Below are 16,096 nucleotides of genomic sequence, written 5' to 3' on the forward strand. Positions count from 1 at the left end.
CACCGTAAGACACATTCCCTTCATAATATCGGCTCACAACTATCTAAAATTCATACTCTGCTTCTACCACGCCGAGAAAGTGCATCAGGGAAGAAATGGGCGCCAGAAATTGAGCTAATGAAGGGACGGCGCGTCACCTCGATGTATCATAGACATCGATTACTGGAATGGTTTCTTTCAGGGAACTATTTTAGATGCAGTTCAAATACGGTCTAGCTTTCCGTGAAAATGTCCGCTGCCCAAATGCTTTTCACGCGTCTTTCACTTTAATTTGAGGCCAATCATATTTAGAGCGTACTGCTCCTTTATTGGTATGATTGGAGATCATAAGATAGCATGTAATAGAGATACAGTTTACCTTCTGAAGAGTCTTCACTTATTCTGTCAACTAAAACATCTGCAGCTGGCCTAAAATCCTCCTCTAGTCGATTGTCACATGTTCTGGTGGATTCGCACATATCCCAAACCGACCCATCGTGTGACCATGTCAATCCGCCGGAAGTCACCCCAAACGAATATAATTTTGCATCTCTCTTTCCTCGACTGTGAACCGATCTCCCTACTGACGCATTACGAAGAATGTCTGGATGTATTGTGATGATCATCTGGAGTCAGCAGTTACAAAACAAGTTTAGATTTCCAATAAAACTTTAGAATTAAAAGAGCAGAAAATAATTTCATCAGCAATCTGATTCGGCAATACACTTTCTGATTCAATCGAGAAGTGCAATAGGTATTCGCAATTAAACTGTTTTAAGCAATTCAATGATGTCAAAGTTTAATGTGACGATATAATAAATATGATGAAATTGGACAGTGACGATATTGCGCTTTTTCCCGTCTGATGCTGGATGCATGAGATATATGATTACGTCATCGATTTCGGTTGATGACGAAGAAATCCCTAGTGAGTTTGTAGTTGGTAATCCAAATCCACATATTACAGTATAAAAACAGGACAAGGTAGCATCCTCAAATGAGCGGCATTGTGCAGGTATATAGTAGGGCCATTCTCCAGGTAACATGGACCATAAAACACGGTTAGAAGTGTTATAGCTATATGGTGGAGGATCATATCATTGTTACATATGCAGTGCTAGGATGAAAAGATGAGCAAGCAACAAATGTTTGCAGAAACTACTTCATCCACACGCCAAACAACGCCATACCTTTCTCCTTGATGATTCCTGGTTCAGAACATTGTTAACACTTTCCTGAAGTTCAATCGGTTGACGAAAATCTGGATTTCTCGAAATCGCATTGAAGACATCACCTTGATGACATCACAAACACAAATTGAAGCTCAATGACTACTGCTCACTAGGGGTGTTCAAAAATGACTTGTTTTCTCAAATTGTACAGCCTACTTGATAAAATTGTTGAGTTACCTAATTTAAGCCTGCACACCAAATTTGGTTCAATTCCAACCAGCAGCCGCATTGCTACGTAAGAAAGTTTTTTTTTTATTATATAAAAACAAATAAAAAACATTTCAAAATTTTCTGTTCACTACATGAAATTGTTAGGTTGTCTATAGAAACGATGTTCACCAAATTTGGCTCAATTCCAACCACCGGAAGCAGAGTTATTACCGTCGAAAATTTTTTGATTTGAATACTGTAAAATAGAATTTACGGTGACCGATTCTTTAATTATTTATTATAAGTGTGCTCACCGTAAATACTGTTTTATTCAAATCAACAATTTTCTCCTTTGTTGTTCAGCTTTCTGTGGCATGTACTGTAGGCTACAACTGCCATCTTGTCTAATATACAATATTTTTGGCGAAATGGTTCTCTGCTCCTTTCATATTACTATCGGCCTTGTGAGAGCGTCGATCATCGGTATCGGTATCGGCCTTCAAAATCGATATCGGTCGACCTCTAATTCAGATAAGACTCACTTTTCCGCGAGCCCGCATACTTTGCCACTTCCGACCCTGTAGTAATCCAGACCTGAGTGTAGTTATGCCCAATCAAGAACAGGTCTGAAATTCTTTTCATCAGGTCGGCTGCTTGAATCCGTTCCTTCTCAGACCCGATGCCGCCGACGATGAAATGTAAATCCACCAGTGACCCGGCATATTCTGACAAAGCATGTATCATAATACAGGATGAAATTAAACAGCATGGTAAAATGATTACTTTTAAAGTTATGTCTTCTCAACCAATTCACCATCGTTTTCCAAGTGGCAAACATTTGTAGATAGTCTTCGGATACTAAAATGTGCGACGCGTCCGGTTTCGAGGATAAAACTCGGAAGCCTGACTTTGAGGAATCTTGGACGCCTACAGTTACCTGAACACGACCACCAGCTGCTCATATAATAGTCCAAATGCATGCTACGCTACACGCAAATTGGTTAACTGAACGTGTATGCTATACGATGTTATCCTGTACCATACATGCTTGTTGCTTATTCCTGAAGATAATGTAATTCATTCAACAGAACAGTATTACGTGGTCGCACGAGTAATCCAATCCAATCCACTATGATCCAAACGTCCATGGAATTTTATAATCGCAATATGCACGCATAGAATCGTAGATGCCTTAGCGCAGTGGTTCTTAACCTTTTTTCCTCCAGCGCCCCCTTTCAAAAATTATGGGGCTCTAGCGCCCCCCTTCCATATTGTAAGGACTGTAATAAATACAATGGGTAAGAGAGAGGGCCGTAACAGTACTTCGTCAGCCCCCCCCTGAAAACGATTGTCTCGCGCACCCATAGCGTGATAAACCAAACTTCTGGAGGCTTCGCGGCCAAGAACTCCGTCGCGTTATTTCGATGGTCAGCAAAGTTTGTGTGGCCTGGTCGCCCTATATAGGCGCCAAAATACTTTATAATGCATGAATGAATAGGTAGTTATTGCATATATATGTCTCTACAAACTTTTTATTCTCTCAGCCCACGTAATCAGATTTACCAGTAGCGATGAGTGAGCTGTTGTCTTGGAAAATGAAGGGCACGTAATTATTAATTAAACATATTCGGGCGTGCCCGTTGACACAATTACTTCGTTACATGTTGTTATTTTGTTACCTCTTGTCCGCTATATAGTCAAAAGATATTGAAACGCATAAATCATTAAACTAATGTAAGCACACGATTCAAAATTGGTATTTCTTCACTGGCAAATACTTTTTCTCTGATGTATGTTATTTGTCCTGTGGGGTGCAGATTGCGACGACATGATAATTCGGCACGAGCGATTTAAGCACCTATGGACAATTAGACTTATAGGCCTATACATCGAAGTTTACGGTCAACATAAGGGAAATCCTCTTCGGCTAAGGTTTTCTCGCTGACGATCTTTTGGCAAACTTCTCGGAGTCCCATATTGGCCGGAACTGCATGGCTTGGTAATGAACGACCCCGAAATGCCTATTTCTATTTTCTATAATTATGCGTATATTTTCGTGGGGGAGTCGTCAATACATGATGTGTAATTTATGTTCATCCACCGAAATTATTTAGTGCACCCTTCGAGCTGACGGCCCCCCACCTCGATTGGGGGTTTGGGTTGCCGCAGTTTCGGTCCTGGTAAGAGGTCAAAGTCCAGTCGGTCTTTTCGGGACTTAAGTATTAGAAATATTTCGCGTTTTAATCGCGCTCGAGGACCACTCGACTATAATAAACCATATAATAATTGTACGTGGTATATTCAGGGTCCTATAACAACAATCGGGTGCGGTACCATACCCTGTGGTTCCAACCATCCCGAATTCTCATCTGCGATTGGCAATACGGGGAAATTAATGGTGTCGGATTTTGTTTTAGTGCTTTGTGTGATCAAGTAGGCCTATGTCAACTGAGAATGGGATGCATATATCTGCTCATCTTGAATTTAGTACTATACCCAGTTATTAATTTTAACGTGGATGTATCCCAAACAAAGTAACTCATATTATATAATGTTCAATGTGAGGTTGTGGACCACAACACTAGATACTATCATCCTTTTTGCTACGATGAAGAAATATTCTGACGATTTAATTTTGTAGCTCTCACATACAAGTATATTTAGTTATTCATTTCGTGCGCAAAGCTTCAAAACATATTTTATGTACAAGGGGCTCTCACTCTCAAAAGTGATATACAGTGCCTCCTTTTCCGATTTCCGCAAGCTGTGCGCTTCGGGATATAATACCTAGTTCGAAACATTTTGTTGAAAATAACCCTAGCAAGCGTGACGGCAGTGTTTTAACGGGAAATTGGCGATCTGAAAGTACGCGCAATTCGTTTTACATGAATTATAATAACCCGCTACATTTATGAAAACATATGTAGCAAACATCGTCGCGTAGCGTGAACAAAAATTTCGGGATTTTCCATGTTTTGTGGATTGGTAATTTGCTGTGAAGACTCGTTAAGGATATGTCCTACTACTACATCATCTACTGCGAAGCCATTTTACTTCAGCGCCCCCCCCCCCCCATATCGCCCCCTGAACGTTTCCGCCCCCTTCAAAATCGCCAGCACCCCTTTGGGGGCGCTGGAGGCAAGGTTAAGAACCACTGCCTTAGCGTAATATATGACACTTCTATTTGTTAATGAATGTGGTTTTTAAGGCCGGCCATGTAAAGCCCAACAAACTTTCATAGAAACAATGCAATTATAGAAGCATAACGTTGAGATAAAAAGGTTTTGTGACGGATGGGCTCACAGATATGATTGTCGATATACTTTAATATTTTGTCTGTACAAATTGATCTTGTCTAATATGTTATAGAGACGTGTGTTATAGGATACAAGCCTGAGTTATACTCTTACCACAAATACGTTAACCCCTCCCAAAATAAGATCTCTGGCTGCGATTTGCGCTTCCTTGGTTGCTTGACCAGTTGACGTTGAGATTAGGATGAGATTCCGGTGTACGAAATGTCGTGGATCGTTCGCTAATGATATCCAACAATGATTCACGATACTTTGACCAGGGTTGGGATTGATCGTGCTTACCTACAACACTAAATGTCTTCCGGCCGATATAGCGCAGTGCGTGTGCAATGTTTTTTGTTTGGAGAGATGTAGGGTAGTACCGAATTTCGTCTATGGCTTCATGTAGCACTTCCTGCCAATAAACGGTTAGTGAAAATCAGTCTAGGTATAACATAGACGGCACCAATAGCGCGCGCGTAAGTAACCTTTTACCCGAGATTAATCACGAAATTTTATTTGTAGTGGTCACTTTTATCTCAAAGTATATTTATCTGCGGTAGTTACACCTACAGTTCACTGTAAATGTATTCAATACATGTTACTATGTTATCTCACTGCAGAATATTAGCAGACAGTCGGTTAAGAGTGCAGTGCGTTTGATTAAAAACGGCCGCCAAGTCTAATAAATTACCTCCATGTTTGCTGAACAAATAAGTGCGCTCACCAAGTCATCGGTGAGATCAATTACTTCGGACAATGAGCCTCCAAATTCAATTATCGCGACCTTGCTGAAATTACGGCCGATCGAGAATCTTCGAGATACTTCCCAGATCCAATCCTTGATATGCTGCAGTCCGTCGCGAGGTATTTCAACTGAGCTGTCAATCAAATTGCGTGACCGGTCGATACCGAAGATGACTTATATTTCGTATATGTACGAGATATTAAATTTAATGCAGAGAAACATTACAGGCGAGAAGGGGGGCAACGACCTTTATGCCTACTTTTTCGAAGTACTCAAGGAGTCATTGTCTACCTTTACTACTGTAAGTATACGCACTCAAGCGTTTGCGTTCTTAGGCACCCGTTGGTCACTTTAGAAAACTGGTTGTGTCTGCTACACCTCAACACCATCTACTTCTACAAATTCCATAATTAGAGTACTTACCTGAACTTTCGTTTTCTACTTCTACTTGACGTAGCCTTTGCATGATTTGAGAATCGCTGCTACTACTCATAATTGAATGCCAATGTATGTCATTATTTCTAATTGTAATTGAGTAGCGATGATCACTATTTCAACCCCCTCTGACGCACTATCTAAGCTAGTGGTTCTCGAACTGGTGCCCCCCCCCCTCCGTGGAGGGGGGGGGGCGTGAAACCATCCGAAGGGGGCGCGAAGCTGCGGTCAACTGAAAATTTTCATCGCGCTCGACGCGATTTACCTCCAATTCGTGGTTATTGCTCTTTGTAAAGTCCTAATGTCATATTTGAGAATTCTCTCATCAACAGTCAAAACCGTTCATGCCGTCAAACTATCCGTTGGGATTGCTAGCATTCTGGTTGCATTTTGTGACATGACTATAAGGGAGGCGCGAAATTTTTCACTATCAAAAAGGGGGGCGTGTCTAAAAAAGTTTGAACACCACTGATCCAGGCTAAATACAGTTCACTGACGCTAGACATATTACGGTATTCGTATGAATAGAAAGTTCCCTTTCTAATAATCCAAATCTTACCGATCCAGCAAAAACACGAGGTCCTGCTGCGCAAGCGAATAATTCCAGACCGATTCATTGCAGATAAGCCGAAAGAGAGTCCTTTCAACAGTTTCCAGATTACTGTCTCTGTGTTCCAACGACACGTCCACATGTTTGCTCCCGAATATCGCCGCGCCGCGTCTGTCGGTAGACACTCCCACAATAGTGACGTCAGCCGTGTCATCAGAGCGACAAGATAAGTCCGACGGTATGTCGTCGTCGGAATATCCCCCGGAAACAACGACGATTATAGCCGGCACTGTCCGCCGGTTGCTGCCGCCTTTAAATTTCAATACTTCATCGCATGCCAAGCGTAAAGCCTGACCTGTTCTCCGGCTGCCTCCAACAGGAGAGGAGTTGCTCAATAGATTTAAGATTTCCGATTTTCCGAAAGGCGAGTCGAAATCTGTCAACCCCGCGGTTATTTCATCTAGATTGTTCAACACGCGAGCCGACGAGCCGTACGTGACGACAGACACTCGCGTCGCTACAGGACTGACTTCAAACGGCTGTATCATGCGACTGACGAAGCTCTGCGAAGTAATGGGATTTCAAGTTAATCGGAAATATCTCCGATTGTAAACCGTAATTCACAGTCACCTTGGTCTTGGAAATCTGTTCTTGCGTCACGTCTGCGGATGTGTCAACGAGAAAGACGAGGTCGAGTTCGGAAGTGGCACAACCTGCAGGCAGCAGTGGTAGGTAACATAGTTATACTTCTCCTTCTTCGGTGTACCCCAGTGGGTTTTGCCTACCTACACTACTTACTGAAGTGGCCAGGATTGTATGACACCTCCTTTGACCTATCATACCTACATTTTCACCTACATGAAAATCGCTACTTTACTAGAGTCAAAATTTACGTCGACCAAGGATGACGGGGGAGATAGCGTAGTGGAGAAGCCCAGAAAAAGACCCGACGAAAGAAAGCACTCACGAGGAATGGAAATAACTAGAAAGGCGGCTTCAAAAATATCATCGAAAAGAACTGTGACATCGGGCACTCTATAGGCCGAGGTGGATGTCAGTCTAAAAATACCGCAACTGCGCGTCGTTCGGCTTCCTCCTATCTGCTAGGGATGGTGTGAACCTCTGAAAGGTTCAGGTTCGTGTGAACGTGAACCTTTTTGAAAGGTTCTGTGTGAACACGAACGTGAACCTCATGACGTCACGTGACGTCATATTGCTAATTTAAACCCTATATTTTAATTAGGTGATTGCCTATATTAATCTACTGTACACGATACCGAACGATGACTCGGGGCCACATAATAGCTCAGTACTTAAGTACATATTGACGTTTGAAACGTCGCCAAATGTATCAACTGGGGCAATCAAATGATATAATAATCCCATAAAATCAGTATCTTGCGTCGCTTTGCCAACAATTTCGACCTGATCGGACAATGTATTCAGCGTCTGAGTATTGCCACATGGATATTGAGCAGAGTGTAAAATGGGTTTCTATACTTGCTACCGATTAACAAGTTATACAGCAGTATAGCCAACACCCCAGTCGCACGGATTTGGTTTTTATGATACAGTATACATATGTAGTCAAGATTGACCCCGTACGCCTGCTACATTTTTACATCAGAAGACGATATCAATCTCATTGTTTGGTTGAATAAGGATCATTTGCTGACAAAATACAGTGAATATTTCGCTCTTGATGTCTTGTGATTGCGGGTCAAGCTCACAGCACAGATACACTAAATATGTACAAACGGAAGGCTGGATATTTCGAGCAAATTTTTGTAACAATAAAGCAAGTAAATTTTTGAGATTGTCAAGGTGCATGCTAGTTTAGTGTTGATTTTTATGCTTCCAGCGCCATGCATAGAGTGGCCAGCAGTTGAAAGTCAATAAATTTGAACCAAAGATGTTATAATGAAGTGTGAAAATTGCAATATATGAAAAGGTTCACAGAGCAGAACCTACCAAGGTTCTGTTGTGAACGCGAACCTCAAATTTTCCGAGGTTCACACACAGAACACGAACGTGAACCTCACGTTCACACCATCCCTACTATCTGCTCGTTACATCGCATTGTGTCTTATCGCATTGTACATTGTGTGTGTCTTTTTCAGATGAAAATATAACTCAACGATTATTATTATTGACTACTTTAGTACATCAGCCTATAACACACAAATACGGCAGTGGCCCAGCCAGGGAGGGTGAAAAAACATGCCTACTAAAGTTTCGTATTGGACATTATAAATTAATATTTACTCTTTGGACCTGGCTAGATATATTTGGTCAGACTAAACAAAATGAATGACGGCCTGTGACTGATGATTGTTAAATCCTATCGAAGCCCACGGAACGAGAATATTTTCGAACGATATTGTTTAAATTTGATAATATGGGATGAAATCATGGCATTAAGATACAATACTAGGTTTGAACAGCTTCTTGGAGGTACAGAACTTCAATATACAATTGAATAGTATATTCCTATTGAAATGAACCCGAATATTTTCGGCTGACACTCGGCAGGGGTAATCGTCAGCAACTAGTAGAGAATTTAAAAGAACGTCGTATATCAACAATCGTGTCACGAAATATGACGTCATCAGCATGAAATGTCGAATACGAGATCGTACCAGGTTTCCGATCAAGAAAAGCCCATATAATCAATCGTACATATTCAATCGCTAATGACAAGGAGCAATGAATCGTCGCGAACGCATTCGGCATACTATTCGGATATACTGCATCGGACATCAAATTGATGGCTCCACATTATTGGTTACCAGGCTTTTTCGACTCAGCGCCCCCTTATCAAGCTCGACACAAATTATTGCCCTTCACAAATTTACAGAACCGAAAGATAGGACATATAAACGGGAAATTTATTCGCCTAATTCTGATCGCTGGTGAATTGACTAAAAATGGTCATATTCCGACTAAAGATGCTCCGAAAACCGGCTACCGATTCTACTTTCCGTTGAGTTAACCTTTTGTCGCGTCATATGCAGAATAAGCCGTCTTCACGTGCATATTTTGGCCGTGTTATATAAATATATCTCATTGAACGTTCTACTATTTTCGCCCCCTATCGCCCCTTCAGTCGCACCTTTGATATTTTCGCCTCCTTGTTTCGCAAAATTTCCCTATGGGGAGCAATATCGCCCATGTTGAGAACCACCGTTCTGCATTAAAGACACCGCGGAGGTAAAAAGAGAAACGTCTTCAAAGTCGAATACAGGGATATATAGAACTCCGGGATGGCTGACTGCGTCAATTGCGTCATCGCCGTATTACCTAAGTAGGTCCCGATTCGCGAATTCAGTTTTGATGCACGTTCTGGTCAGCAGCTTCATCTATCTGTCATTTTGAGTCTTTAAGAGCGGTAGAGGCATATAATATCCATGTTTATGTTTTTTTTATAAAGCTAGAGGTTAACCAGGTTATGAGATGTTCAGGTAGTCTGAAACTTTGCGGTATTGGCCTTATTCCTTCAGCAGCAATTTACCGGTATACTCGCCTTCGGAATATCTCTGCTTCTGTAGTATCTTATGTAACATGTTTTGCTGCGTTAATAATCGTGAGAAGATAACAAAATGTACAATAATTTCCAAGTTGACATTGATATCAGCATTAGGATTTCGATTACGCCTTGCGGTATGTTTTTCATTTACGGTATGTTATGCGAATGTATGTCACCATCCAAGGCTGTACATTGTACTAGTACAAGTGTACATTTACACTGTGCCGTGTCAACTATGAAGGCGACCGTTAGGAGGGACTTCGTCTGTTAAGATCTTGTGCCAATATGTGAATATGCAGGTTGTGCTGGTATTGCAGGCTTACCGGTATTCCAGATCATTGCTGGATTATTCCTAGTATAAGAATTGGAGCCACTGAGTACACTACCGGTGTGCAAGATTCAAGAGGCATTTCAATTAAGGATAACCAACCATTTGAATCTAATACAAAAACAACACGTCAAGATCGTTGCAGTTGTAAGTGTCCATAACAACTGGTGAATCCAATCTCTTGTTACAGATACTATTCATCAGTTACATGACTGGTAAAACAAGGCAGGCATATGTTTGTTAATGAACGGAACCTTAATGCTACAGTACTGGAATTATACTTCAACAGAAGTGCACTGTTGTGAACTGCCAACGGCTGACTCCCAGAATATGGCCATGACATTTGTTGACCATTGGCTCTTACTGAAGCCGTGAAGATGCCCACTCCCTTGAATGGATAAGCCAGCACAATCGTCAGGACACGATACGACCCTGAGATACGGCCTGCCTGTCTTTACCATATAAACACTTATAGCCTATAGGCTATAGGCCTGTACGACGAAGGAAGAGAAAACTCTGAAGATTGCTTTCAATTTGCAAGGTTTCGTCAAATCGTCGCAATAACGCATGGAGCTCTCCTCAGTCAGCCCAAGGTAAGTTTGGCTGATTCTAGTGATACATTATTAAATGAGCTATTTACATTAATCCTGATGTGGTTAGAGTAGTCTGCACTCTGCATTGCTACTTAAGTAACAGTCGTATTCCCGGGCGTACTGGTATTTAAACTTCCTCAAGTAGCTGTAGAAAGTGAAATGCCTGCAGGGTACTCAAGTTTGGAGATGGCTGCTTAAAAATTACAAGATGTATCTTCGAAAATAGGCAACACCTACTTGAGTACTGCAATGAAGTAGAAGTTCTTCACTACTGACCAACTCTGCATACATCTATATTCTATATATATTCTTAAGGTGAATTTGTGTCTCTAAATACATCATTTGTTCATTTTTGTTGCAGATTCCAGAAAAACAAACGCAATGTTCCAGCATTTGCATCACGTCAACAGTGGATATCCTGATATAATATACTGGGCACATCCCATTGAAATCTTGGCAAAGATGGCCACAATCTGAATATTTGGATCTCCTGCCTCCTCACCGAGATGTTTTTTGACATGGAATCATCTATCGCTCTAACGGAAAATCTGCAAGACAATGATACTGAATATTTCTTAACTGATAAATGGCATGAAGGGCTTCAGGAGGCCCATTCGTGATGTACCGTTAAGCCATGGTGGTAATTTCTTCACTGCGGTCATGAAACTATTTCTCGGTGAACAAAATATCAGCTGAATTCAACAACTGGGTCTACCGAATGCTTCTTAAATTGATAATGATATGTACCAAACTTCTACCCTTGAGGCTGCATTTGAACCTGAAGAGAAGTATCAATGATGTGTTGATTTCTTGATCAACTTTCATTGAGTGACATAGAAGATGACAATGCTGCTATCACAATTTCGAGTCCTTACAGGCCGTGCTATCTTTTCGTTACTATAAATGCTCCATGGTAGGGGTGCATTTATAACAAACGGTGTTTGAAACACCATGTTTAAAACATGCTTTAAACAGTGTTTTAAACAGAGGCCCTTTGAAAAAAATTCTTTTTATGTTGTAAAATTATGCCATAATTGTGTAAATACTTTCCAAAATACGTGTTGTATGAGCCTACGGACGATTACCACCCGATATAGCCGACTAATATCGATGTGGGATGGCTGGAACCCTCAAAATAGTCGGTTCAACAGCAATAGCACAGATATTTCGTCAAAGGAGCTATATCTACACTATATTTTCAATTGTCAATGTCAATCCAATATGACGTCACTATTGAATATTCTTGACGTCATGGCTTAAAAAAAGTATGTTTTATACAAGGTCCTGGTTTTAAACATGTTTGTTTTAAATGCAACCCTATACTCCATGGTAATTGTCGATTAACGCGAATTGAAACGGTTGATTTAATCAATCCTATAACCCCCCCTCCCAGCGGCAAGGATCCCGACAATGGCTTGTAAATAGGTAGAAGACGCTGATATTATTCGTTATTCACTCTGTTATTTATGGCCTGATGCAGATTATATGTGTAGAAATTAAACACATTCCTGATTTACTGAAATTCAGAGTTGTCATAGTTTACTTGGTTGGCTACACAGCAGTGTCATACTTTACTAGGTTGGCCATACAGCAGTAAGGTTGTGATCTGGGAAGAATGTCTAGCTTACTCACCAACTATTCTGCAAAAGGTTGAGGATCATTATTCTAGAAACAGATGTATCGCTAGATTGCATAAAAGTGGATATTTCGAGGCAGATTGCAGGTAACTTTCTGGACCTACTTAGGTAAAGGCTAAAATGAAGTCAGCCATCCCGGAGTTCTATATATCCCTGAGTCGAATATAACAGTAACTTGTTAAAAAGCTGGTGGTTCAAAACATGTTAGAAATTTTATGATGTGTATCCGAACTTAAATGGATTGGATACATGAATGTAGCGTGGGAAACGATTTGTAACTAAATGTCGGTGAAAAGATAGAGCGAGTATTCAATACATTTTGAATACAGCTGCGCAAGAAATAATTGCAGTCTAATTTGGCACAAACAAATGCGAAGTCATAGTCGCATTGTTACCATAAAAAGACAAGGAATGTTTGATGAGATGTCTGCCTTTCCTATGAATGAGATAAATCCTTATGACCAATAAAATTCCCGGGTCCGGATAATTTCATCTTCCACCAAGTATTTGATTTTCATCTATATAGAATAGTCACTTACCAGGTGGAGTTGGAGATACTGCACTGACAGGTAGCCATTGAACAATTGAAGCAAGACATATCGAAAGTAAGACATTCATCCCTTTTGCCACGTTTTAGTTAAACTCGCCTACTCTTACATTTGTTTCTGTTGTTCATATAAATTGCAAATAGCTTGGTAATGTTAGCAGGCATATTCTTTTTATTGTATCCGTCGTCATTTCGTCAAATAGACATTCATGCCGTGGAACCTTCAAAACAGGGAGTCATCTACATATGTCATTCTCAAACCTCCCATATTCTTTCCGCTGCCACACTGTTGACGTGTGACAGTACGGAGAGCATGTTTTGCGCACATAATTATTTACATACAATACATTCTCTGCTATACTAGGTTAATATCTAAAGCGCAATACATTCAGATCCCAAGTAAACTTTTCTGTGTCGCCTCGATCTAAGTCCTTCTGGAAACAAGCACCAAACGACCCATATATTTGCAATCTGGTAGACATTTCCCACGTAACGGAATTTCTACATAACGAACATCCGCTAGATGTAATTCAATTATGACAAGTGATGTCATGAACGTATGTATATCCGTCCGTGACGCGTCGCCAGAAGAATTCCATTGCCATGGCCGTGGTACAAATGGTATACCAGATACAACCGCATCAATTCCAGAGCGACGCGGTTGGCACATACGCAATGACTATACTCTTGGGCCCTGGAGGCTCTATGAATTGATGAATCATTCTATGGACTTTTTACCATCAAATCACCCGTACATTGCAGTAACGTAAGCGCGTTAATAAAGTAAAGATAGGTATTGCGGAATTCCGAATTTCTCGCTTATTCTATCAACTATTAGTAAAGCAGTTAAGTTGCAAGAGAGAGAGAGTCTTTATTTTCATCCAACCAAAATACTTAACAAACAGACGCCAATGATGGTGGTACACAAAATATGCGTGCACACTGCACAGTATTCGGTATCAGATAGGAATGATCGATACGACCGTGAAGGTGAACTAGTCTGGCTGTCAAAAATGTTAGTTGAAAAGGAGAAAAGAAAGATAAACGATGGTAGCCAATAATCAAATGATCAATGAAACTATGTCTGGGCGAGGTAGGATAACAGTGTTAATATAACGACAAGAGGTGATTGAGTAGGTCATTTTAGAATATATTATAAGGCAATTCACGGCATATGTTGTGGTAATACATTCCAGATGATAGGTCCGGAGTAGCCGATAGATCTCTTAGCTAGGTTGCTATTGCGCGGGGGTAAGTAGATATTTCCCTTTGACGAGGATCTCGTGTAATGTGAGCGGACATTTTTAGCAGATATGAAAAAGTCATCAAACACATGAGGCAAACCATTGGAAAAATATTTGTGTATAACTCTTGATACTTCGAAGCGATATAGTTCGTAGCAGCATAAAATAACTTGTAAACCACCTTGTCGTTACAAGTAATGTATCTTGGATACCTGAGTTTGTTTCATATTTTAACCCTCATAATATTCGTTGGAATAGGATGAGGCGCCCGCGACCACCATTGACATTGTTTTCATTCATGTTCACTGGACCTTGACAGCACTGTCGTCCGAGTCGAGTACACTTCTATAATCCGAGTTGAAATTTCTGCCGTACGTTGAACAAACACTAATAAAATGTAATCTTTCATCATATGTGCCGGACAAGGATTTATTATTTGCCAACGAAAGTGTGGTGGCTATTCGCGAATCCCCATTTTCAAAAGTGTCATTTTATGCTATTAACTGCTCGTCAAACGTGACAATCCGCTGTTTTGTTGTCGTGAAGGTCACGTAGCACACTGAGGACAGTTGCACGACATCTTTGGAACAATGTTTACTTCTAAATTTCCATCTTGATCTCCCGTTACCTACAAGGTAGTGTTGTACAAGCTAACTGCATATGATCGTATACTCTCAATGCCCTGCCGGCAAAAGCACTGTACTGACAATTTATGAGACCAGATCGAAATTGGCGCTGCAGTTTATAACTTACTTTTCTTTCGTTCACGCGCATTCGAGACGCCAGCATAAACATTTACAACCGATTTTGAACGATATAAATCTCATTCTAGTACACATCGTTTAATGGATACGTGATCCCCACACGTTGACAACATTTACACAGCATCCTTACTATCAGACACCGGTAAGTTTGTGGCTAGACTGCGGTTACTGATATATACACTGGTACTGTTTGCGAATAGGCGTTCCCCCAAAAACTTCAATAATAAACATGAGTAGAAGAGAATAGTGCGCGTACGCTTGTGTAATCATCTATCTCTGCATATTCAATGTTTGGCGCTGCTTTGACCTTCCGAAACCTCGGTTTTCCAAGACGGAGCCGCCCACTCGCCGCAGTGTATTCCGGTTTCCTGTCACGTGTTTCATTATTATATATCTCCTATCGGATGCAAGCGGATCACACATCACGGCACCCTATTAAGTCGGTGGAGTGCAGTATCGTATGATGGACTGTGTGAGTGTGTGCGCACGGATTTACCGAAGTTATGAGTACAATTTACATCGTAGCAGCTATATTACTAAGAACTAGTAGTTCTCAACAAATTCTATCTCGCGGTACCCTATGAAAGGAACAAATAGTTCGCGACAACCTAACGCACCAAATATACCCTGAGTGTAAGATTCAGGAAGCTGATGACCAAAAAATGTCATCAACCTAGGTCATATCACTGCTCGGCTCCAGATTGTGATGGTGGTGGCTATAAAAAACAACACCAAGCTTCATTATCAAGCCTCATTGACGGTGATGAAACAACCTTTTTAATCGTTAGCTTTCAAATGCTAATCATAATTTGGATGTACTAGATTAACAATCATTACTGTAAACTGGTATCACATGAGCCTTGACCCACAAATATTACTGAGAATGGCACCCCTTTATATTACCACAGCCCTTCCACACACAACGTACAATGCGATGTAGTGAACAGATATGATGATGTCGAAAGTGCCGAGTACGCTCCTTTAATCTAACATGCACCTTAGCGGACTATTATTACCAGTGCGATTGTTTTTGACATGTCAAAAAAAGTCAGAATTTGTCAAAATTGTAG

At 40.8% G+C, this 16,096-nt stretch overlaps 1 protein-coding gene across 1 annotated transcript in view; it reads right to left on the minus strand.

Annotated features, from left to right (window-relative positions):
• LOC145449155 (collagen alpha-5(VI) chain-like) overlaps positions 1–13,138 on the minus strand; it is a 40,400-nt gene extending 27,262 nt beyond the window's left edge. The window contains exons 1-10 of the mRNA XM_080327621.1: positions 13,011–13,138; positions 7,018–7,100; positions 6,397–6,950; positions 5,382–5,535; positions 4,958–5,069; positions 4,772–4,896; positions 2,145–2,298; positions 1,904–2,086; positions 1,170–1,273; positions 359–605 (exon numbers count right to left, since the gene is read on the minus strand). Of these exons, the coding sequence (XP_080183747.1) occupies positions 359–605; positions 1,170–1,273; positions 1,904–2,086; positions 2,145–2,298; positions 4,772–4,896; positions 4,958–5,069; positions 5,382–5,535; positions 6,397–6,950; positions 7,018–7,100; positions 13,011–13,089 (1,795 nt within the window). The 5' untranslated portion in view covers positions 13,090–13,138. The remainder of the gene's footprint in view (positions 1–358; positions 606–1,169; positions 1,274–1,903; positions 2,087–2,144; positions 2,299–4,771; positions 4,897–4,957; positions 5,070–5,381; positions 5,536–6,396; positions 6,951–7,017; positions 7,101–13,010) is intronic.
• Positions 13,139–16,096: the final 2,958 nt, after the last annotated feature.

The sequence above is a fragment of the Botryllus schlosseri genome, chromosome 10, assembly GCF_051294905.1.
Source record: "Botryllus schlosseri isolate E-star chromosome 10, Bs_hap1, whole genome shotgun sequence".
In the NCBI taxonomy this organism is placed as follows: domain Eukaryota; kingdom Metazoa; phylum Chordata; class Ascidiacea; order Stolidobranchia; family Styelidae; genus Botryllus; species Botryllus schlosseri.